The sequence below is a fragment of the Mobula birostris genome, chromosome 8, assembly GCF_030028105.1.
Source record: "Mobula birostris isolate sMobBir1 chromosome 8, sMobBir1.hap1, whole genome shotgun sequence".
Lineage (NCBI taxonomy): Eukaryota > Metazoa > Chordata > Chondrichthyes > Myliobatiformes > Myliobatidae > Mobula > Mobula birostris.
In genome coordinates this window covers 149861637-149887160 of record NC_092377.1, presented here as the reverse complement: position 1 = coordinate 149887160, position 25524 = coordinate 149861637, and the positions used below count along the sequence as shown (strand labels likewise).

Sequence of the window (25524 nt, the reverse complement as noted above, 5' to 3'; positions counted from 1 at the left end):
CATCTTCTCTCTACTCCTAAGCCAAGTCACTCCAGGGAAGTCCAAAACTTATCATATGTTTCTCTCTAAAGCAAAAATCCTGACATATACATTTTAGCCATTACCAAGGGATTTTACTTCCTTGTGGTCTCCTTTGCATAAGAGTCCAAACTGTGAGATCATTTTTCTGGGCGCAAACAACAAAAGTAATTTTGAAAAAAAAATCTCCTTGTACAGTACAGGCTTGCAGATGTTTCTTTCCAGAACTCATTTGCACATCCCTTCAAGATGTTTAACATCATAATTGCACGCAGCTTGTAAACCACTCATTGCCGAGATCTTGAACTATCTACAATGGTTGCTAAAAAATCTGAAACATAAACAGAAGATGCTAAAATTACATAGGGAATGGAATTAGCATTTCAGGCCAATGACCAAATATTCTAATGAAATGCCAATAACCTTAAAGTTTAACTGTTTCTCTCCACAGACACCACCACCTGACCTGCTGAATATCATCAGTAGTTTCTCTTTTTATTCTCACTGGATCCTTAACAGTTTCAAGCAAGAAAGATGGATGCTTTTGAAAAAAAAAACAAATTTTTTAAGATGTCAACATGGTTAGAAAGATTAATAGCACGGGTACAATCTGTTGGCTTATAGACTGAGCTCTAAGATAGCAACGTAAATGATATCTTGCCATAATATTGGTAAGACCAGAAATATTGTGAAGGAAAGCAGGCTGAATTACTGCTTTGTGATATTTATGGTCCCACAACACTCTTAAAATGTTTTGAGAATATTTGAAACAAATCATCGCAATCGAACAGAAAATAGACAGGACTCTAACTGGAAACATCAGAGAAGCTTCCAAAGAATCAGTCCAGGCTGAATGAGAAGTACCCTTGTCTCTAACAAGAAAGCTATGGATTCATCTCTAAATTAAGACAATGACAAGAATCTAGGATGATATACCTGTATCATATTGAAGGAGTGCTAGAAGCATAGGTTAGAAGCACTGCTTTTTCAAATGTGGTGTTAAACTAAGACCTAGATGATTCTATGGCACATACCAAGAGTAATCGAAATAGAGAAATACACTGCACTGCCTTAAAATCCTTCAACACCAGAAAGCACAATGGACACTACAGTAACATTCACTGTGAACTATGTGTTGTAAGAAGCAAGGTGGTACAGCAACTTGGTTTGGTCTCAATCAGAAGTTGTAAGCAGGACAAGGGAGACTTCTGCCACAGTGATGGGCTAGGAGAGGGACCAGCGCACAATACCTTGATCTTCTTTACTTGGGTTCAAAAATAAATCATGTTGGTGATGTACTGCATCCACATCCTAATAAATGGGGACTAAATGAAGGTTTGTATGCAACTATGGGTTATGTAAAAAGGCAATCAGGAAGTCCTGAGTGGCAACAAAATTTATGAGCATGGTAAGGTATGGTGTATGACTTATGGTTTTAGACTAGCATGCAGTGAGCTGGACTACAGATTCAGTGATCTAGGGTCAAATCCCATCAGGGAAGCTAGGAACTTAAATTCAAGTAATTAGATAAAATTTGGAATTTTAAAAAAAGGGAAACCGCCAGTATTGATACTTTATACTTTATTGTCGCCAAACAATTGGTACTAGAACGTACAATCATCACAGCGATGTTTGATTCCGCCCTTCCCACTCCCTGGATTACAAATATTAAATATTAATAATAGTTAAAATTAGTAAATATTAAACATTTAAATTATAAATCATAAATAGAAAATAGAAAAATGGAAAGTAAGGTAGTGCAAAAAACCGAGAGGCAGGTCCGAATATTTGGAGGGTACGGCCCAGATCCAGGTCAGGATCCGTTCAGCAGTCTTATCACAGATGGAAAGAAGCTGTTCCCAAATCATGGTAATGCTAGGTCATTGTAAAAACATAGTTCACTTATGTTCTCTGGGGAATAAAATTTGCATTCCTTATGTAGTCTGGCCTACATGGGATTCCAGATCACCAAAATTATTGACTACTTCAATTCAGGAACACATAGGGATGGGCAGTAAAATAGCTAGCAATGTTCAGGTCCATTGAGCAAGTAACAAAAAAATGTCTTCTTAATCTGAATCTAGTGACATTATGTTTCCTATTTTTCATATCAAGACTTTAAAAGTTCAGTAGAACTTCATTCCCACATGTTGTTTCCTCAATAAAAGCTTTGTTTTTTTTTCTAATCTCGATAACACACCATGAGCAAGAGAGAATCAAACTTTTTAAACAGAAAAATAGTGCAAGAGGAGAACACTTTGATTTCGAGGGATTTAATTATAATAATTTATTACCATGAGTGAGTTAATATGGAATTGTTTTTTGTAAGCAATATTATCAAAGTTCATCCGTGATTGCAAATATTGACCTGCAAAAGAAGATCTCACGGTTTGATACATCATGATAAAAAAAGTGCAGAGCAGTACCTAACAACAAAAATGCAACTTAAGAACAGCACAATGAACTTTTCTTTCATCCATTCAGGTATAATCTGTCGTGCAATGTATCTGTGAACTATGTGAATTATTACACTTTGGAATACAGTGAATTTGACCACTACATACAGCCAGAACACAAAGAATCTGAATTCTGCTATTTTAATGTAGCCACAGTATAAAACAATTCTTCTCTTAGAGATGAGGTAGTCTCTCTGTAAACAGTTTGTATAGATTGTATTATCTGCTGTACAGGTAGAAAACCTACTGTTCTAAATATTACCTCCGCATCTTACAATAAATCCATTGACTCAAAGCAAATAGCAAGCGGAAATTTAAAAAAAAAAATTGGGTGCATTTCATAGGTCAGGCAGCATTTGAAGAGTGAAATATCTCAGGTCAGTGACCTCTCATCTGAACTGGAAGAAATATAAATTAAGTGTTCCAAGATGCATGGAAATTGAGAAATGGCAGGAAAAATAAAAGAAAAAGTCTGCGATAGGTTGGAAGGCATGAAACAATAAAAAAAAACATAAAGAGAGACAGCACAAGCCAAAGGGGATAAGTAACAAAAGAAGTAAAAAGATTATATAAGGTATAACATGGGATTAGTTGAATCATTCTCCAAAAATGAACTCAGTGATGAATCCAGAAACCTAAGACATGTCTACTAAATAGATGACACACTGTTTCTTGAACTATCATTCTGAATGAAAGAAAAAGTGTGAGAGAGGTAGAAATGCAATGAATTTTATTTACAATATTGTATTGTCTGAAAGGATATGGGTCCCAAATCTAATACCTGAGTAAATATTGACAAGAGGTAGATTCTAAATCTAATGCTCAACTATATATTGACAACAGGCAGAGTTACTTGGTAGTCCTCCCAAGAATATAGTTGGAATGATTTACATTTGCATCTGCTGTAAAATAATTAAGAGCAAATTGGACAACAATACGGCTAAATGAGCAACAAATGTTGATAAATCTGCCCATTAGTGAATAAACTTTATGATCCAAAGCCAATAATAAACTTTCATTATTGTGGACACTCTGCCAAGCAAGATACTACACATTGTTAATTGCCTATTGCCACTGTGAACAACATTTCCTGTATTTTTTTTTATAGCTGCACAGACCAACCATTTCTCTGAGTAGGAAATTTTTATATGGCCTGGAAACTGTTTAAAATGTTTTTTTTCAGTAATATGCAAATCAAACAAACAAAAACCACAAGTCACAACACAAGTAAAAAATGTCAGCTAGTCAAAATAACTGACAGGCACAATGGCAAATATAAAATGTTTTGACTAGATGGCATTGCTGTTTATTGGGGTGGCAGCTTATTAATAATGAGCTACTGACTTCCATTCTGCATTTATTGTTACAATTTGTAACAGTGTTGTAACTTGAAACATTGACAATGTAAATAAGTTGAAGCTCTAAAATGTTTCAAAGTACGCTTATTATTTAGAAAATTTATAGATTATATTCATTAACACAATTAATTACAGGGTATTTCGCAATTAATGTAGATTTCAAAATAATATTAGCATAATTTCAAAATTCTATTAACATTATATAAAAGAAAATTCCAGCTGCAAAGGCTATGTGCACAGTAGCATTCAACTACAGTGTGGCCATGCACACGTTGCTGAATGGAGAACAACCTCCTGGGTTATAATAACAAAATCTGACCTTTAAATTATGTGGTTTTTAAAACGGGCAATCAATAATGGAAAAACTTTTGTCAATATTGTTATTGACAGTACAAAATTTCAAAAGAACTAAATCAAAGAGTATGTGGAGAGTAAGTTTCAATCACTATATAATCTCTCTGAAAAGATAAAGAAACCATTGTAGTGGCTCTGAGCCTCTAGAGGGCCTGTTGTCTATGACCTTTACCTATGGGGTCAACTTCCACTATATTTAGGTAGAACATTGCAATCTGAATTCAAAGAAAGAGCTTTTCATTGCCACCCTAAATTCATGGCCACCTAGTTATTGGCTTGTTCATTAAAAGGAACACTTTTTCTACAATTCTTTTCTTAATCCTTCAAAAACTTGAAAGTATATTTTATGGAATTCCTTTCTGATTCCAAGCAGCTCAGTCTCAACCCTTCCAACCTTTGCTCCTCAAGAATCACTGTAGTTCGAGGAGCAGAAACATCAAAATGAAGCAAATAGGGAAAACGGTCTGCTCTATAAAATGTAATTCCAAACAGTGGGTTTCATTTCCATATTTCTCTGCAACACCGAGAGAGGCCATTTAGCTAATCAGGACTCTGCCACCAGAAAGAACAACCCCATTCCCACACTAATTTTCCCTGTAGTTTATTCTTCCCATATTCTCATCAGCAGCACCTTCCCCGGTTCTACTCACCTACACATTAAGAGCAATTTACAGTGGCCATCTACCTCACTAATTCACATATCCATGGAATCAAAGAAGAAGAAACCAAAGTATCCAGCATCAGGACTGAACCATGGTTCTTTTTTAATATTTTTATTGATTTCTATATAGGAGAATACAGAGTTCAAGAGAATACATATTATAAAACAAAAGACAAAATATGATGATATCAGATACAGTATACTGAATCACATTAATGAACTCCTTACTCTATATTCATATGGATTAGATTAGTTCGTATATTAGGATATAAACAATTTATTAAGGAAAAAAAAGACCTACACCCACTACCAAAGCCGAAGCTGTTTGGGAAAAAAACGAAAAAAGAAACTTATCAGATAATAAAATATACTATTAACCAACTTCTGTACTTTAACAAGAAGTCAAAAATTATGAAAATAGTTTAAAAACGGCCCCCACAAATTTTGAAAATCTTCGTTAGGTTCAGAAATTGAACAACGAATCTTTTCTAAATTTAGGCATGCCATAACATCCCATAACCACTGAACATAACTAGGCGGAACAGCATCCTTCCATTTAAACAAAAGCGCCCTCCTAGCCATAAGAGAGATAAAAGCCAGAATGTGCAGATCAGATGTCTTCAAAATGATATCTTTCCTTCCAACAATACCAAATAGGGCAGTCAAAGGATTAGACTTAAAATTTACTTTGAACAGTACAGAAAAAGTTTGGAATATTTCCTTCCAATATTTTCCAAGACTTGGGCACGTCCAAAACATGTGAGTAAGTGAAGCTTCTCCATTGTTACACCTATCACAGTAGGGAGATATATCCCTATAAAAACGAGATAATTTATCCTTGGTCATATAAACCCTATGAACCACTTTAAATTGTAGGAGGGAATGACGAGCACATAGCGATGAAGTATTAACCTATTTAAAAATCTCATTCCAAGTTTCTTCAGAAACTGAGGTCTGTAAATCTTGTTCCCAAAGATTTTTAATCTTGTCTAAAGAATCATTTCTCATTACCAACAACATATCATAAATATTGGATATTGAACCATTATAAAATGGTTTCATATTAAGAATTCCATCTAATATGTTCTTATCAGGTCTATTAGGAAATGTATGCAATTGAGATCGCAGAAAATCTGTAATTTGCAAGTACCAAAAAAAATGGGTTTTTGGTAAACTATATTTAGTTGACAATTGTTCAAACGAAGAAAGACTTCCTCCCACAAACAGATCCCAGAAGCATGTAATGTCCAATCCTTCCCATTGTTTAAAGACTACATCCGCCATAGAAGGCTTAAAAAAAAATTTGAAAAAATGGGACTAGAAAGGAAGAATCTCAATAAGCCAAAGTGTTTTCTAAATTGTATCCAAATCCTTAAAGCATTTTTGACTACCACATTTTCAGTTATCTTACTTAAAGATAAAGGAAGTGAAGATCCCAATAGGGAGATAATAGAAAATTTATTAACCGAGTTAGCTTCTAAAGAACCCCACCGGGGACAGTCCTCGTGGTTAATATAGTATAACTGAAACGTGAGATTCTGTTTGTTAGCTGTCCAGTAATAAAACCTAAAATTTGGTAAAGCTAAACCTCCATCCTTTTTAACTTTCTGGAGATGGACTTTATTCAGTCGAGGCCATTTATTTTTCCATATGTAGGAGGATAAAATAGAGTCCAGAGAGTCAAAACAGGATTTAGGAATAAAAACAGGTAATGCCTGAAACAGGCTGATGGAGTCATAGACCTTACCAGCTGAGCCACTCTGTAATGCCAACTATGGTAATCTTTCTTTCCCAATACTAAATAAGCCTGTTTCAATTCAATAATCCAAAATCATTAAAATTTTCAAATTAACCTCATTATTTACCCTGACATGGAAAATAAATGTTTAATCTAAAATTAATTCTCAGTTATGCGAATTGCACCTAGCTTTATACTGTGTTCCACAATAAGTATACTTCAAGAATGTAATGGTGCCTTCTGTTATGCTTTGGTGGAGAATAATGCATTTCATCAGCTATATTTTCTTGTTTTGAGGATATGGCAGAAAGTGAAAGACAAGACAAGACAAAGGAGCAGAAGTAGGCCATTCAGCCCATCGAGTCTGCTCTGCAGCTCCCCCATGAGCCATTCACCCATCTAGTTCCAATTTCTGGCTTTTTCCCCATATCCCTTGATACCCTGACTAATTAGATACCTGTCAATCTCCTCCTTAAACACCCTCAATGATCGGGCCTCCACAGCTGTATGTGGCAACGAATTCCACAAATCCACGACCCTCTGGCTAAAAAAAATTTCTCCTCATCTCTGTTTTAACTGGGTACCCTCTAATTCTAAGACTATGGCCGCTTGTCCTGGACTCACCCACCAAGGGAAACAACCTTTCCACATCTACTCTGTCCAACCCTTTCAACATTCGAAATGTTTCTATGAGATCCCCTCTCATTCCTCTATACTCTAATGAATACAATCCAAGAGCCGACAAAGGTTCCTCATATGTTAGCCCCTGCGTTCCAGGAATCATCCTCGTAAATCTTCTCTGAACTCTCTCCAACATCAGTACATCCTTTCTAAGATAGGGGGCCCAAAACTGCACACAGTATCCCAAATGAGGTCTCACTAATGCTCCATAGAGCCTCATCAACACCTCCTCACTCTTATACATTATTCCTCTTGAAATGAATGCCAACATAGCATTCGCTTTCCTTACCGCCAATCCAACTTGGTGGTTAACCTTTAGGGTATCCTGCACGAGGACCCCCAAGTCCCTTTGCACTTCCGATTTTTGAATTTTCTCCCCAAAAAGAGTCAATGTTCTTAGTAACACATACAAAATCCGGAAGGAGCACAGCAGATCAGGCAGCATCTATGGAAATGAATAAACAGTCGACGTTTTGGGCCAAGACCCTTCATCAGGACTCATGATGACTCAGTTCCTAATGTTCTACCATTCAATGTTTTAGCTGATTGTAATTTCCCTGTGTTCTCAGAAATGCAGATTTGATTTAAAACTAACAAGGAAGTACTTTATTTCTGTTTACCTCAGTGAAGTGCTAATTGACAAAGCAAGTGGTAATCATTTGGAAAATGTGTAGCTCGGTGACTGATGGTTCAGTTGAGTTGCTCTCTGATCTTGGCAACTCTAACCCCAATGTTTGCAAGTGTTTCATCAACATATGAGGAAACATCATCAGTATGCTGTTAATTGTGGTATGTCCTTCAAATGCTTGTTCTTCGTACACTTTTGAGCTTCTGTAACGACGATCAATCAAATGATTAATAAGAATACAAAAGGCTAAGCATTCAGAGGAGACACCACAATTAACAGTGCACTGATGATGTCTCCTCGCATGGTGAGAAAACATTAGCAAGTATGTTGGCAAGTAGCAAGTAGAATTCTAATGTACAAAATAAGAGTTATAAAATTCAGCAACACCTTATAGAGTAATAATGAGCCTGCCTAAAGAAATTTTGATGATACACTGCATGTACCTATTAACAGTGGTATCCTTGAGTTCTCTGAATGATTTTACAGCCAACTTCCTTTTTTCTATAGGCATATAAATTCGTCAATTTACACATTGAAAAAAATGCACAAACATCAATTTAGAAAAAAATACCCATTTTTAACCATATTGATCAGAATTCCAAAAGTAAATTATTTCAGGTATCGTAAATCTGAAATAAAACTGTAAGTGTCCCAATCTTTAAATAATGTTATTGACCCTTTTACATCTATCAATCACAGTAGATTGTAACAACTCAGGTCACAAAATCAGTAGCTTTGATAGTCCAGTGTAATACTGAGGGAGAATGGCATAGCCGGATAACATTACACATTCAGAGCCGTATCAGAATTGCAGCTATAACCTTATGATTCCAAAGCAATGGCTGCTCTACAGGCACTAAAACAGCAACATCACTTAAGCATCAAGTTCATGCATTCATCAATTGTAAGCAATGTTTTTCTTATATTTTGGTATATCTTTTAGTTAATCATTAGTTCAGAAAAGTACAACTTTATCAAAAATGAGAGCAGAGCTTGGCAACAAAAATTATACACTACAGACCAGTTGGTCCTACAGGCGCTTATGGAAGCTGGAAACTTGCATTGTCATTGCATAAACATGAAAATAATCTGCAGATGCCGGAAATCCAAAGCAACACACACAAAATGCTGGAGTAACTCAGTAGGCCAGGCAACGTCTATGGAAAAATGTACAGTCAATGTTGCAGGCTGTGATCTTTCCTCAGGACTGGAAAAAAAGATGAGAAGTCAGAGCAAGAAGGTGCGGGGGGGAGGGAGGAATTAGTACAAGATGGTAGGAGATAGGTGAAACCAGGAGAGGGGGAGGGGGAGAGTAAAGAGCTGGGAAGTTGATTGGTGGAAGAGATAAAGTGCTGGAGAAGGGGTAATCTGATAGGAGAGGATAGAAGGCCATGGAAGAAAGGGAAAGAGCAGGAGCACCAAAGGGAGGTGATAGGCAAGTAAGAGAGGGAAACAGGAATGGGGAATGGTGAAGGAACAGGGTGGACAATTACCAGAAGTTAGAGAGATTGATGTTAATGCCATCAGGTTGGAAGCTACCCAGCTAGAATATAAACTGCTACTCCTCTATCCTGAGTGTAGCCTGATCGCAGCAGTAGAGGAGGCCATGGAATGACATGACGGATTGTCATTGCAAATCCTACTTTACATTAGTGAGTGTACACCAAAAATCATGGCCACAAAGTGTGCTAGATAAATGCAAGTCTTTTTTTATGTCTTTCGGAAACACCTGAGAACACTTTGTGGGCAACCAACTAATATCTACAAAAAAAAGCAAAACTAAAACATCAGAATGCAGAAACCATTAAATACATGAACAACACAAACTGCTAAACTTCTCAGTAACATTCCCAGCAGGATCAATTGTTTTATATTTTTTTTCTCCAAGCTTTAAATAACGACCTTATGGTGTTGTGGTTCTACACTCATGCCAAGCAATAAAGTATCAAGCTAAGAGAGGAAAGCCTCAAGTGAACTTCTCACTCATTTCTTTCATGTAAATGTTTTGCAAAACTACATCAGATTCATGGCATTTCCAGAATGGAGAAACAGAGGCAACCTAAAGGTAGGGGAGACAAGGGGTAGTTAATGTATCGAGGTGATTTCAATAATAACATGTCACATTTAAGAAGAACCTTTAACACAAAAAATTGTTGTTACAAATGGAAATATAAAGTGAGCTGTGGAACCAGAGAAAGGGGAAAAAAAGCTGGAGTCTTAAAAATGGTCTTACTGAAGGAGAGCAACAAAGGAGACTTTTGGAAGGAAATTCCAAAGATGTTTTCGTTTTGCAAAGAGATATTGATAAAGGACAAATTCATGAGATCCAAAACCATCACTGTCAGATGGCAAGATTATTCCATTATGCCATGTGTTGAAATAATGTTCTCCAAAAACATCTTCTTGAAGGTAATTTAGTAAAAACATCTGTAAGGAGGAGGGGAAGATGGCGGCGCGACGCAGCTTGCACGGCCACTCTGGTGAATGATATCTGCTATCTGTCAAGTAGGGTGCCGTGCACAATCCTGATTTGATGGAGACCGATGTGAGAGAACAGAGAAACATCTGGAGAAACTTCTGAAATGCCTTTGTTGCTGCCGCTGCTACTGTGTGATCCAGAATCACCGGAGGGGAAGGCCCGAGTCCTTGGCTTTGCTTATTGCTCGGCGGCCAGGACGGGGTCAAAGCGCTCGGCAGAGGATGGCGCTCGGAGGGCTGGTCAGTGGCCCGAAGTTTTCAGACAGACTCAGAGTCAGCTGTGGTCAGGTACTTCTAATGAATCGACAGTTGTCGGCGCCTGGAGGTTTATGGCAGGGAGAGTTCCTCCCTTTTGCCGCCTGCTATCGGGACTATCAGGAGTCAATTGGAACTTTGAGACTTTTTTTTACCATGCCCATGGTCTGCTCTTTATCAAATTATGGTATTGCTTTGCACTGCTGTAACTATATGTTATAATTATGTGGTCTTGTCACTGTTATTCTTTGGTTTGTCCTGTTCTTTTTTGTGATATCACTCTGGAGGAACATTGTATCATTTCTTAATGCATGCATTTCTAAATGACAATAAACGAGGACTGAGTTTCCTCATAATCTAACCTAATCTAATCTAAAAGAGCAAAGGTATCCTGAAGAATTTCAGTGGAATGTTATCAGACAAAATGTAACACTGTCGCAAATCAGAAGATTTTAGCCAATGGCAAGAAAGAAAGCTGGTCAGAAAATGATGATATATTTTTCAGGAGTGTCTTAAAGGTAAAAAGTGAGCTAAAGAAGCCTAGCCAAAGAAATTTTAGTGCTTAGGGGTTTGGCATCTAAAGATGGTGTTACTAATGGTGCAGCAATTAACTATAGAGACGATCAAGAGTCTAGAATTTGAACAGTGTGGAACTGAAATACGTTATAGAGCAGGGGTTCCCAACCTTTCTTATGCCCTGGACCAATACCATTAAGCAAAGGGTCTGTGGACACCAGGTTGGGAACCTCTGTTCTAGACAGAGGAATGTGCAAGAAGGGATTCCAAAATGATGAAGCCTTTAAACACAAGAGATTCTGCAGATGCTGGAAATCTAGAATAACACACATAAAAATGCTGGAGGAACTCAGCAGGTCAGGTAACACCAATGGAAAAGAATGAAGAATCAGCATTTTGGCCTGAATCCTTTGATCAGGACTGGAAAGAAGTGGGAAGAAGCCAGAATAAGAAGGTAATAGGTGAAGCCAGGTGAGGAGTAAGGTAGATGGATGAGGGAGGAAGGATGAAGTGAGATGCTGGGAGGTGATCGCTGCAAAATGTAAAGGGCTGAAGAAGGAGGAATCCGACGGGAGAGGAGAGTGAACCTTGGGGGAAAGGAAACGAGGAGGGGCACCGGGGGAGGTAATAGATGGGTGAGGAGAAGAGAAAAGGTAAGAGGGGAGCCAAAATGAGGAATGGAAGAAGAATAAAGGAGGAGTTGGCAGAAAATACCAAGAAGTTAGAGAAATCGATGTCCATGCCATCAGGTGGGAGGCTACCCACATGGAATATGAGGTGTTGCTTCTCAAATCTGAGAGTGGCCTCCTTATGGCAGCAGAAGAGGCCATGGACTGACATGTTGGAATATGACTAGAGATTGGAATTAAAATGGTTGACCACCAGGAAATCCTGTTTGTTGTGGACAGAGTGAAGGTGCTCGACAAAGTGGTCTCCCAATCACATCAGGTCTCAGTGATGCAGAGGAAATCAAACTAGATGCACTGGATACAGTACACAACCCCAACAGATTCACAGGTAAAGTGTATGGGCTCACTTGGAAGGACTGTTTGCGACCCTGAATAGAGGTGAGGGAGAAGGTGAATGGGCAGATGTAGCACTTCTTTCACTTGCAGGAATAAGTGCCAAGAGGGAGATCAGTGCAGAAGGATGAATGGATGGGAGGGAATCATGGAGAATCACAAAGAGAGTGATCCCTGCAGAAATTGGAGAGTGGGGGTGAGGTAAAGATGTATTTGGTGTTTGGATCCTGTTGTAGATGGTGGAAGTTGTGGATAATGATGTGCTGGATGTGGAGGCTCATGTGGTGGCAGATAAGGACAAGAGAATCCCTATCCATGTTAAGATAATGGGAAGATAGGGTGAGGGCAGATGTCCTTGAAATGGAGGAGATGTGGGTGAGGGTAGCGTCAATGGTGGAGGAAGAGAATCCCCATTCTTTGAAGAGGAAGGACATCTCTGATGTTCTGAAAAGGAAAGCCCCATCCTCAGCACTGGAAAGGAAATGCCTCATCCTCAGAACAGATGTGCCACTTATAGAGGAACCGAAAAAAAGGGAGAGCATTTTGTACAAATGACAAGATGAGAAGTACTGTCAAGATAGATGTGAGAGTCAGTAGATTTATAAAAGATATCAGTAGACAGAAGCCAGGACTTTAAATGTGTAGCTGGATTTCAAAACAAGCCTCCAAGCACTGAAATCTGTGAGATAATTTGCCAACAACAGCTTTTTAGATGACTTGACATTTGCAGAGGGTAAAAAGAAAATCAGAAAGCAAGTCATAATGGCAGTGGATTAATCAAGATCAGTGGAAACAAAGGCATAAACTGAGATTTTCAGCATTCATTGAGCTATAGGGTGGCAGAATCCGGTGATGCAACAGAGGTAGAATTAAAAAGTGTGACGAGAGACCTAAGTAAGGATAGTTAGGAGCCAAGTGCTGGAGTATCCAAGACTAGCATTGAGACACGATACACCCTCCCTGTCTCCACTCACCTACACATTAAGAGCAATTTACAGTGGCCAACTACCTTACGAATTCACACATCCATGGAATCAAAGAAGAAGGAACCAAAGTATCCAGCATCAGGACTGAAGCATGGTTGATGGAGTCATAGACCTTGCCAGCTGAGACACTCTGAAATGTCAACTATGGTAATCCTTTTTTCCCAATACTAAATAAGCCTGTTTCAATTCAATAATCCAAAATCATTAAAATTTTCAATTTACCCTCATTATTTACCCTAACATGGAAAATAAATGTTCAGTCTAAAATTAATTCTCAGTTATGCGAATTGCACCTAGCTTTATACTGTCTTTATACTTTACACTTTATTGTCGCCAAACAATTGATACTAGAACGTACAATCATCACAGCGATATTTGATTCTGTGCTTCCTGCTCCCTGGATTACAAATATTCCACAATAAGTATACTTTAAGAATGTAATGATGCCTTCCATTATGCTTTGGTGGAGAATAATGCATCTCTTCAGCTATATTTTCTTGTTTTGAGGATATGGCAGAAAGTGAAGGAAGATTCCATGTTCTTAGTAACACATACAAAATCCTGAAGGAACACAGCAGATCAGGCAGCATCTATGGAAATGAATAAACAGTCGACGTTTCGGGCCAAGACCCTTCATCAGGACTCATGATGACTCAGTTCCTAATGTTCTACCATTCAGTGTTTTAGCTGATTGTAATTTCCTTGTGTTCTAAGAAATGTAGATTTGATTTAAAACTAACAAGGAAGTACTTTATTTTTGTTTACCTCAGTGAAGTGCTAATCTACTTAGCAAGTGGTAAGCATTTGGAAAATGTGTGGCCCGGTGACTGATGGTTCAGTTGAGTTCTTCTCTGATCTTGACAACCCTAACCCCAATGTTTGCAAATGTTTCATCAACATATGAGGAAACATCATCAATATGCTGTTAATTGTGCTATGTTCTTCAAATGCTTGGTCTTCGTACACTTTTGAGCTTCTGTAATGACGACCAATCAACTGATTGATAAGAATACAAAAGGCTAAGCATTCAGAGGAGACACCACAATTAACAGTACACTGATGATGTCTCCTCGCATGGTGAGGAAACATTAGCAAGTATGTTGGCAAGTAGCAAGTAGATTTCTAATGTACAAAATAAGAGTTACAAAATTAAGCAACACCTTATAGAGCAGTAATGAACCTGCCTAAAGAAATTTTGATGATACACTGTATGTATCTATTAACAGTGGTATCCCTGAGTTCTCTGAAGGATTTTACAGCCAACTTCCTTTTTTCTATAGGCATATCAATCCATCAATTTACACATTGAAAAAAATGCATCAATTTAGAAAAAATTACCCATTTTTAACCATATTGATCAGAATTCCAAAAGTAAATTATTTCAGGTATCGTAAATCTGAAATAAAACTGTAAGTGTCCCAATCTTTAAATAATATCATTGACCCTTTTACATCCATCAATCACAGTAGATTGTAACAATTCAGGTCACAAAATCAGTAGCTTTGATAGTCCAGTGTAATACTGAGGGAGAATGGCATAGCCGGATAACATTGCACATTCAGAGCCGTATCAGAATTGCAGCTATAACCTTATGATTCCAAAGCAATAGCTGCTCTACAGGCACTAAAACAGCAACATCACTTAAGCATCAAGTTCATGCACTCATCAATTGTAAGCAATGTTTTTCTTATATTTTGGTATATCTTTTAGTTAATCATTAGTTCAGAAAAATACAACTTTATCAAAAATGAGAGCAGAACTTGGCAAAAAAAATTATACACTAAAGACCAGTTGGTCCTATAGGCGCTTATGGAAGCTGGAAACTTGCATTGTCATTGCATAAACATGAAAATAATCTGCAGATGCCGGAAATCCAAAGCAACACACACAAAATGCTGGAGTAACTCAGTAGGCCAGGCAACGTCTATGGAAAAAAGTACAGTCAATGTTGCAGGCTGTTATCTTTCCTCAGGACTGGAAAAAAAGATGAGAAGTCAGAGCAAGAAGGTGCGGGGGGGAGGGAGGAATTAGTACAAGATGGTAGGAGATAGGTGAAACCAGGAGAGGGGGAGGGGTGAAGTAAAGAGCTGGGAAGTTGATTGGTGGAAGTGATAAAGCGCTGGAGAAGGGGTAATCTGATAGGAGAGGATAGAAGGCCATGGAAGAAAGGGAAGGAGCAGGAGCACCAGAGGGAGGTGATAGGCAAGTAAGAGAGGGAAACAAGAATGGGGAATGGTGAAGGAACAGGGTGGACAATTACCGGAAGTTAGAGAAATCGATGTTAATGCCATCAGGCTGGAAGCCACCCAGCTGGAATATAAACTGCTACTCCTCTATCCTGAGTGTAGCCTGATCGCAGCAGTAGAGGAGGCCATGGAATGACATGACGGATTGTCATTGCAAATCCTACTTTACGTTAGTGAGTGTACACCAAAAATCATGGCCACAAAGTGTGCTAGATAAATGCAAGTCTTTTTTTACGTCTTTCAGAAACACCTGAGAACACTTTGTGGGCAACCAATTAATATCTGCAGATGAAAGCAAAACTAAAACATCAGAATGCAGAAACCATTAAATACATGAACAGCACAAACTGCTAAACTTCTCAGTAACATTCCCAGCAGGATCAATTTTTTTCTGTTTTTTTCTCCGAGCTTTAAATAACGACCTTATGGTGTTGTGGTTCCACACTCATGCCAAGCAATAAAGTATCAAGCTAAGAGAGGAAAGCCTCAAGTGAATTTCTCACTCATTTCTTTCATGTAAATATTTTGTAAAAATACATCAGATTCACGGCATTTCCAGAATAGAGAAACAGGCAACCCAAAGGTAGGGGAGACAAGGGGTAGTTAACGTATAGAGGTGATCTCAATAATAACATGTCACATTTAAGAAGACCTTTAACACAAAAAACAGTGTTATTACAAGTGGAAATATAAATTGAGCTGTGGAACCTGAGAAAGGGGAAAAAAAGCTGGAGTCTTAAAAATGGTCTTACTGAAGGAGAGCAACAAAGGAGACTTTTGGAAGGAAATTCCAAAGATGTTTTTGTTTCGCAAAGAGATATTGATAAAGGACAAATTCATGAGATCCAAAACCATCACTGTCAGATGGCAAGATTATTCCATTATGCCAAGTGTTGAAATAATGTTCTCCAAAAACATCTTCTTGAAGGTAATTTAGTAAAAACATCTGTAAGGAGGAGGGGAAGATGGCGACGCGACGCAGCTTGCACGGCCACACCAGTGAATGATGTCCCTAATCTGTCAAGTAGGGTGCCGTTCACAATCCTGATTTGATGGAGACAGACGTGAGAGAACGGAGGAACACCTGGAGAAACTTCTGAAATGCCTTTTTCGCTGCTGCTGCTACTGTGTGATTCAGAATCACCGAAGGGGAACGCCCCGAGTCCTTGGCTTTGCTTGTTGCCTAGCGGCCGGGACGGGGTCAAAGCGCTCGGCAGAGGATGGCGCTCGGTGTCGGAGGGCTGGTTAGAGGCCCGAAGTTTTCAGACAGACTCAGGGTTGGCTGTGGTTGGGTGCTTCCAATGCATCGACAGTTGTCGGCGCCTGGAGGTTTATGGCAGGGAGAGTCCCTCCCTTTTGCTGCCTGCTATCGGGACTATCGAGAGTCAATCGGAACTTTGAGACTTTTTTTTACCATGCCATGGTCTGCTCTTTATCAAATTATGGTATTGCTTTGCACTGCTGTAACTATATGTTATAATTATGTGGTCTTGTCAGTGTTAGTCTTTGGTTTGTCCTGGGTTTTTTTGTGATATCACTCTGGAGGAACATTGTATCATTTCTTAATGCATGCATTTCTAAATGACAATAAACGAGGACTGAGTGTCCTCATAATCTAACCTAATCTAATCTAAAAGAGCAAAGATATCCTGAAGAATTTCAGTGGAATGTTATCAGACAAAATGTAACACTGTCGCAAATCAGGAGATTTTAGCCAATGGCAAGAAAGAAAGCTGGTCAGAAAATGATGATATATTTTTCAGGAGTGTCTTGAAGGTAAAAATTGAGCTAAAGAAGCCTAGCCAAAGAAATTTTAGAGCTTAGGGGTTTGGCATCTAAAAATGGTGTTACTAATGGTGCAGCAACTAACTACAGAGACGATCAAGAGTCTAGAATTTGAACAGTGTGGAACTGAAAGACATTATAGAGCAGGGGTTCCCAACCTTTTTTATGCCCTGGACCAATACCATTAAGCAAAGGGTCTGTGGACACCAGGTTGAGAACCTCTGTTCTAGACAGAGGAATGGGCAAGAAGGGATTCCAAAATGATGAAGACTTTAAACACAAGAGATTCTGTAGATGCTGGAAATCTAGAATAACACACATAAAAATGCTGGAGGAACTCAGCAGGTCAGGTACCACCAATGGAAAAGAATGAAGAATCAGCATTTTGGCCCGAATCCTTTGATCAGGACTGGAAAGAAGTGGGAAGAAGCCAGAATAAGAAGGTAATAAGTGAAGCCAGGTGAGGAGTAAGGTAGATGGATGAGGGAGGAAGGATGAAGTGAGATGCTGGGAGGTGATCGCTGGAAAAATAAAGGGCTGAAGAAGAAGGAATCCGACGGGAGAGGAGAGTGAACCATGGGGGAAAGTAAAGGAGGAGGGGCACCAGGGGGAGGTAATACTTGGGTGAAGAGAAGAGAAAAGGTAAGAGGGGAGCCAAAATTTGGAATGGAAGAAGAATAAAGGAGGAGTGGGGAGAAAATACCAAGAGGTTAGATGAATTGATGTTCATGCCATCAGGTGGGAGGCTACCCACATGGAATATGAGGTGTTGCTTCTCAAATTTGACAGTGGCCTCATTATGGCAGTAGAAGAGGCCATGGACTGACATGTTGGAATATGACTGGAGATTGGAATTAAAATGGTTGACCACCAGGAAATCCTGTTTGTTATGGACAGAGTGAAGGTGTTCGACAAAGTGGTTTCCCAACCACATCAGGTCTCAGTGATGCAGAGGAGGTCAAACTAGATGCACTGGATACAGTACACAACCCCAACAGATTCACAAATGAATTGTATGGGCTCACTTGGAAGGACTGTTTGTGACCCTGAACAGAGGTGAGGGAGAAGGTGAATGGGCAGATGTAGCACTTCTTTCACTTGCAGGAATAAGTGCCAAGAGGGAGATCAATGCAGAAGGATGAATGGATGGGAGGGAATCATGGAGAATTACGAAGAGAGTGATCCCTGCAGAAATTGGAGAGTGGGGGTGAGATAAAGATGTATTTGGTGTTTGGATCCTGTTGTAGATGGTGGAAGTTGTGGAAAATGATGTGCTGGATGTGGAGGCTCATGTGGTGGTAGATAAGGACAAGAGAAACCCTATCCCTGTTAAGATAATGGAAAGATAGGGTGAGGGCAGATGTCCTTGAAATGGAGGAGATGTGGGTGAGGGTAGCATCAACACTGGAGGAAGGGAAACCTCATTCTTTGAAGAGGAAGGACATCTCTGACGTTCTGAGAAGGAAAGCCCCATCCTCAGCACTGGAAAAGAAATGCCTCAACCTCAGAACAGATGTTCCAGAGATAGAGGAACGGAAAAAAAGGAAGGGCATTTTGTATAAATGACAAGATGAGAAGTACTGTCAAGATAGATGTGAGAGTCAGTAGATTTATAAAAGATATCAGTAGACAGAAGCCAGGACTTTAAATGTGTAGCTGGATTTCAAAACAAGCCTCCAAGCACTGAAATCTGTGACATAATTTACCAACAACAGCTTTTTAGTGGACTTGATATTTGCAGAGGGTAAAAAAAAATTCGGAAAGCATTTCATAATGGCATTGGATTAATCAAGAGCAGAGGAAACAAAGGTATAACTGAGATTTTCAGCATTCATTGAGCTATAGGGGGGCAGAATCCGGTGATGCAACAGAGGTGGAATTAAGAAGTGTGACGAGAGACCTAAGTAAGGATAGTTAGGACCCAAGTGCTGGAGTATCCAAGACTAGCATCGAGACACGATACGAGAATGAAACGTGAACAGGGGTCTAAACTAGACACTAGACGAGAATCCAAAGTGGAGCTGACGATTCAGCACCGAACCTCAGTTCAAGTGCTCTTTAAATATTAAAATCCTGGCGCCGAAACATGGCAGTCAATTAGTAGGGCAGGCCTAAATCTTTAAAGGGGCCGCAGCAGCTATCGGTATTCTGGGGAGTCAGAGCTTCTAAACCGCAGAAGGTGGCACGGTTGGGTACATATCATAACAGGAAGTCCTTAGTGATAGTGCAGGTCATAGATCAAAGCTCAACTCAAGGTCAAATATGAGGTGAAATTTGCAAAAGTTTCATTTGGCTTCAAACAGACATCAGAAAGAGGGGTGGAATCGGTGGCTAAGATTAAATTCTATTTAAAACTTGGAGCCTTAAGTCCTGAATTGAGATATTGATTTATTTTGGAACATACATATAAAATAATATAATTATTGATGTAGTTACATTATAATGTACTGGACAATACCGTGCCTACAAAGTATCAAAGTCAATACCTGTATTCACTGTATCACATAGTCTTTGTTTCATAATCACTGTGATCTTCAAAGCATGAACAGCTTCACTGAGGAATTACAATAATACATCTGCCCTATGATATAGAGATGGGTTGTTATAGGCACATCAGTATAACTAGAATTTACGTTGGCTGATTATTTTATGACAGGGTGAACCAGAAAGTTTACAGCATAAAAACCATAACAACCAAACCTGGAATCTTAGTGAATGTAAAAGAGACAAAGGTGAAGGAATCAATTAAGAGCTGGTTTCATTTGACATGAAAGGGAGAATTACAATAATAACTTGCTTTCACATAGTAGCTTTTATATAGACAAAACCTTGTGTCCATATCCTTGAGTACTTAATAACTGATAGGAATGGCCTATGGTAAATATCAACCATGAAAAATGTACCAGACAGAAAAGCTAGGAAAAGGCAGTAGTTTGCCAAGATACTCTTGTCACTACAAACGAAAGAATAGGTTGGAAGGGTCTGGGGACACATTTCCAGAGGATGAGACAAATGATTCAAAAGAAGTGTGGCTGGAAGAGAAATCCAGGAGCAGAGAAGTTGAGAGTGCATGGGAGGACATAGGGTGGGAGGGGTCAACAAAATAATAGCAGTAGAGACAATGGAAAGACTTTAAAGCAAGGATGAGAAATGTAATGTTATTTTCAGAACAAAGTCCACTGTGCCAAGAATGTAAGACTTCAACCCATCATATATCACAACTAGTTCCCAGCCTAGTTCCAAAGGGGTCTTGGTTGTGCCTTTTCAAACCTTTCCAAGGAAATTAATGTTCAAAAGTAGATCCAAGCCACAGAAAAGTAATTTCCATTCATAGACATCTTTCACAACAGACTTTATGACCTAGGTCAGTAGTAGTAAACCTGATTCTGATTCTGAATATACAGCACTGTGCAAACATATATATATATATCTCTCTAAGATGTTTGGTATATATATATTTATAGCTAGGGTGCCTAAGAGTTTTGCATGGTACTACAGTATTTTCATGTGTTGCACTGTACTGTTGCCACAATAAAACAAATTTCATAACATATGTGAGTGATGATAAACCTGATTCTGATATGGGTCTCTACTGTGGCCTGAGAGTGGGAAGGGGGCAGGGGAGGAATATTGTGGTTGGGAAAAGGGGAAGGGAGAGGGGAGGAAGGGACAAGCACCAGAGAGACATTCTGTAATGATCAATAAACCAACTTTTTGGAATCAAGTGACCTTGCCTGGTGTCTGAGGGCTGGGTGTGCCTGCACCAGTGCCAGCCCCACCACTGGCACTCCTTCTCTGCCCCCTGTCCCACATCCCTCCCACAGTGCTCCACCCTCGCCATTCCCAATATCCTTTACTCCAGCCAGATTTACAAACTCGCTTTCTGCTCCATGTTGACAAATACAATACTATGCAAAAGTTTTATGCATTCTGACTATATACAGTATATATATATATATATATATATATATGCATATGACTTTTGCACAGTACTGTAATCTGAGCGTTCTTACCAGCATGTTTTGAAAGATGAAACTTTCATTTCAATTCAACCAGGTAAGTGATTCCAGAACAATTCATTCCTCCTGCTCCACAATGGAGCCTTCTGCTTTTGGAAATGTTATTTGTTAGTGATACCCACAATATCTCTCAAAATATGATGTGGTGCCAGATTAGACTTCCCAAATTCAGGATCTCTTCATTGATGTGAACACTTTTGCTTGTGATACAGTTACCAAATGTCAGACTACTGGGTTTTCATTCAGAAAAAATCCTCATTTTCCACATGATCATTCAGAATTTTTAATATCTGGGAATCATCCTTAAACTTCATAATTCTAATTTGTTGTATTCTAGCAAAAGGTTCCAGCACTGAAAATTTTTGGATGCTGCATTAAGTTTGATAATTTAAGTGCCATCAAATTCTGCAAGACAATCATGCAGCTGAAAATATGGGCTCACTGACAAGTCTTCTGGAGGCTTCTGGCTTGCCTTCCATGATTAAGAAATTCAGCTCAGATTAATAGGGAGCAATAGTTTAACCTTCATCAAGAAAGTAAATTTCAACTGAGTAGCACTTAACTTTACTCAGCCTTCTCCTTTCAAAGATGTTAAAAGTTAACTAAGTTGACTAATTTTTTTATAAATGACCTGGTTGAGGAGGGATGGGTTAGTAAATTTGCTGATGACACAAAGGTTGGGGGTGTTGTGGATAGTGTGGAGGGCTGTCAGAGCTTACAGCGGGACATTGGTAGGATGCAAAACTGGGCTGAGAAGTGGCAGATGGAGTTCAACCCAGATAAGTGTGAGGTGGTTCATTTTGGTAGGTCAAATAAGATGGCAGAATATAGTATTAATGGTAAGACTCTTGGCAGTGTGGAGGATCAGAGGGATCTTGGGGTCCGAGTCCATAAGACACTCAAAGCTGCTGCGCAGGTTGACTCTGTGGTTAAGAAGGCATATGGTGCATTGGCCTTCATCAACCGTGGGATTGAGTTTAAGAGCCAAGAGGTAATGTTACAGCTATATAGGACCCTGATAAGACCCCAGTTGGAATACTGTACTCAGTTCTGGTCGCCTCACTATAGGAAGGTGTAGAGGAGATTTACAAGGATGTTGCCTGGATTGGGGAGTATGCCTTATCGGAATAGTTTGAGTGAACTTGGCCTTTTCTCCTTAGAGCGGCGGAGGATGAGAGGTGACCTGATAGAGGTGTATAAAATGATGAGAGGCATTGATCATGTGGATAGTCAGAGGCTTTTTCCCAGGGCTGAAGTAGCTAACTTGAGAGGGCACAGTTTTAAGGTGTTTGGAAGTAGGTACAGAGGAGATGTCAGGGGTAAGTTTTTTTTAACGCAGAGAGTGGTGAGTGTGTGGAATGGGCTGCCGGTGACAGTGGTGGAGGCAGATATGATAGGGTATTTTAAGAGACTCCTGGATAGGTACATGGAGCTTCAAAAAATAGAGGGCTATGGGTAACCCTAGGTAATTTCTCAGGTAAGGACATGTTTGGCACAGCATTGTGGGCCAAAAGGCCTGAACTATGCTGTAGGCTTGTATGTTTCTATGTTTCAATGAATTTGGCTCTCCATCAACTCAGATTATTTACCTTACACCGAATGTTTTCATTGTATGTTTATGAATAAAAGATTCAGCCCAGAACATGCATGGAGAGTCTAGAGAAGCTTTGATTTCTTTCTTCCAAACAGAAAGGGTTAGTGGGTGATTTAATAGAGATATTTATGATTATGAGATGCCTTTGAAGGGCAGCTAAGGATAAACTGTCTCCATGGACAGCTAGAACATCAGCTTTTAAAAATGGGAACAGAATCAAAAGAGAGGATGATATTCTCTTAAAGCAAGCTGGTGTAATCTTCAATGCGGAGGTGAAAAGTTAGTGGAACTAAATCCAATAGAAACTTTAATGGACATATATACTTCTGAAAGGAGCATGAGTATTGAAAAGTGCAGAAAGATTGAACTAATTAAGCATTTTTTCAAAGATCCAACACAATCAAGATGGGTTGAGTAGCCTCATACTTAATTTTTCTTTTATAATTGATTTTTACCAATCTTGGTAGATATTAGCAGTGCAAAAATGAGGTGTCCAAATGTAACAGTTCAAACAGTATTCACTTCTGACAGTCAATCTCTCTGATTCAGAGCTTTTTTTGTTTACCAATACTAAAACGTTCATTGTTTGACTTATTCTCACTTCAGCATGGGATAATTTAAATCCCTATCCCCTTCTTGCCCTCTGGAGGCTGTTTCAGGAGGACACAGTCAAACCTGAGATATGTGGATTGGTTAGAAGAATAGTCCAAATCTGAACTGACAATATGCTGTAGCCCGGGCACAGTAGAATTCGACTAATGTAGCAAAGAGATGTTGAAGGGTAAATTGCTTGAATAAGAAACCTCATGTTAATTACCTCCACAATCGTCAGTGTTAGTGGCAAGTGTTGCTTAATCATCGTTGGTCCTTCAAGGCAATCATTAAAGTTACGGTTTTATCATTGCAAAGTTAAAACAAAATACGTAATTATTCTTCAACAACAACAAAAAAAAACGGCCTTGTAAGCAGAATAAAAATACCCTGGAACCCATTTTCCCCTTTATCAACACCGGTCATGGGAAAGTAAATGGTTGAAGTAATGCCACACATATCACATTTTCCCTTCGATTTAACTGTGGAGCTCGCCCGTTCAAAGCATTGCTACCCTGCAACTTGTCCATTAAGAACACCTTTCATAATTAAGTTAAACTTTAAGTTGATGTATGATAAAGCTCTTCTGATTTCCACTGATCTCCGAGAAGGATATGATTGGGTCCGAACGAACAATAGATAAAGCTGATTCTGGTGAAACGGAGAGAAAGACAGCCTCGACTTAGAAACAGACGGATTGACAATGCGTTAATATTTCCATAGTTGATTGACAAAGTTGTCACTTCTGGACCAACTGGGTCCTGGCAATAACCTCGATGATTACAAATCGAATTCATTAAAATATCTCAAATGAAACGAGCTTAGCAGAGTTACTTTTTTCTTTTGCCTATATTGCTAACGGCAACGATAGTGCTAATTATTATTGACAATTGCAACGAGCCTTTATGTTATCAGTCCAAAGTACGCACAGAAGCGGCCACTAACTGCAACTTCTCAAAAGTTGACAATCCCTTTCGGTGGAGATATAACAAAATGTAGCGCTGGACTAAGGCATCCCATTGTTCAAGGAAAGTAAAACAATACTCACTTGTCCAAAACAAAGTACAGGTCAAATCCTCCATAGCAAGAAGGACCCCCATCGTTCACGGCACTCTTAACACTGCACAGAAAGAAAAGGATTCCAACCAAGAAGCATTTGACTATTGCCTCGAAAGAGCATGGCTTTGAGCATGCCATTATTTCCACAAAGAGAAGACGATCAACAAAAGAGGAAGCAACGAGAAGTGTTTCTGCAAGTTTTCACCATCAGGGTTGCTACGTCAGCCCCGAGCATCAAGTTGAACAGGCGTCAGATATCTCCTACTCTCCTTATGCTCGGAGTGTAGTTTTCACACAAAGCAGTCCGACTGAAAACTGAGATCGCAGAATGCTTCCTCGGATCAGCACAAACACGGAAGCTCACGGATGCAGCATAACAAATGTTTTGCAGACTTCCCACAAAGTTTCTTAAAATGAAGCAAACCACGGGGATTTAAGCGAGAAAAGGGGGTCGAGATTTGAGGCTTCACCTAGGACGCCGCCGAGTGGCAAAAAGGATTAAATAATAAAAGTTGGCTTCTCCCGTCCCGGGGCGGGACAGCAGAGAGATGAGGTGGGGAAATGAAGAGGAATGGGGAGGGCATGGAGAGTCAGAAAGGAGGGGCAACCTGGGATAGGGATAGAAGGGGGGGGGTAAGTAGCAGTGAAGTTAACAGCGCAAGGGGGGGGGGATGAGAATGGGGGGGGGTTGAAAGTAGGGGGAACCGAATGAATTCGAGGGGTGGGGAAGACTAAGATTCTAATGGTGTGGTGGCTGAAGATGGGGGCACGGTTAACGATAAAGTAGCGGGCAAGGGATAAAAGTCTCAGCACATCTGTTTCTGTGTGTGATGATGTGTCCACGTAAATGTGTGTTAACGTTTATACCACAGAGCTTGGTCTACAAACATCTTGGATTACCTCTTGCTAGTGAACCTAGAAATTGTCCTAACAAGGCTCTGGTGTAGCTGATATGGAACCGCCACACCACATTGAAAGAATGCAAAATAATCTAATTTTTTTTAAAAAAGCAGAAAATGCTGCTGAAAATATTCAGCAGGTCAAGGCACATCTGTAGAAAGAGAAACAGCTAACATTTC

General features: G+C 39.3%; 1 protein-coding gene across 5 annotated transcripts in view; it reads right to left on the bottom strand.

The window, feature by feature from the left end:
* Positions 1 to 24916, bottom strand: part of LOC140201838 (anthrax toxin receptor 1-like) — a 281124-nt gene extending 256208 nt beyond the window's left edge. For all 5 annotated transcript variants that reach the window (XM_072266548.1, XM_072266550.1, XM_072266547.1 and 2 more), the window contains exon 1: positions 24435 to 24916. In XM_072266548.1, coding sequence (XP_072122649.1) covers positions 24435 to 24583 — 149 coding nt within the window. In that variant the 5' untranslated portion in view covers positions 24584 to 24916. The remainder of the gene's footprint in view (positions 1 to 24434) is intronic.
* Positions 24917 to 25524: the final 608 nt, after the last annotated feature.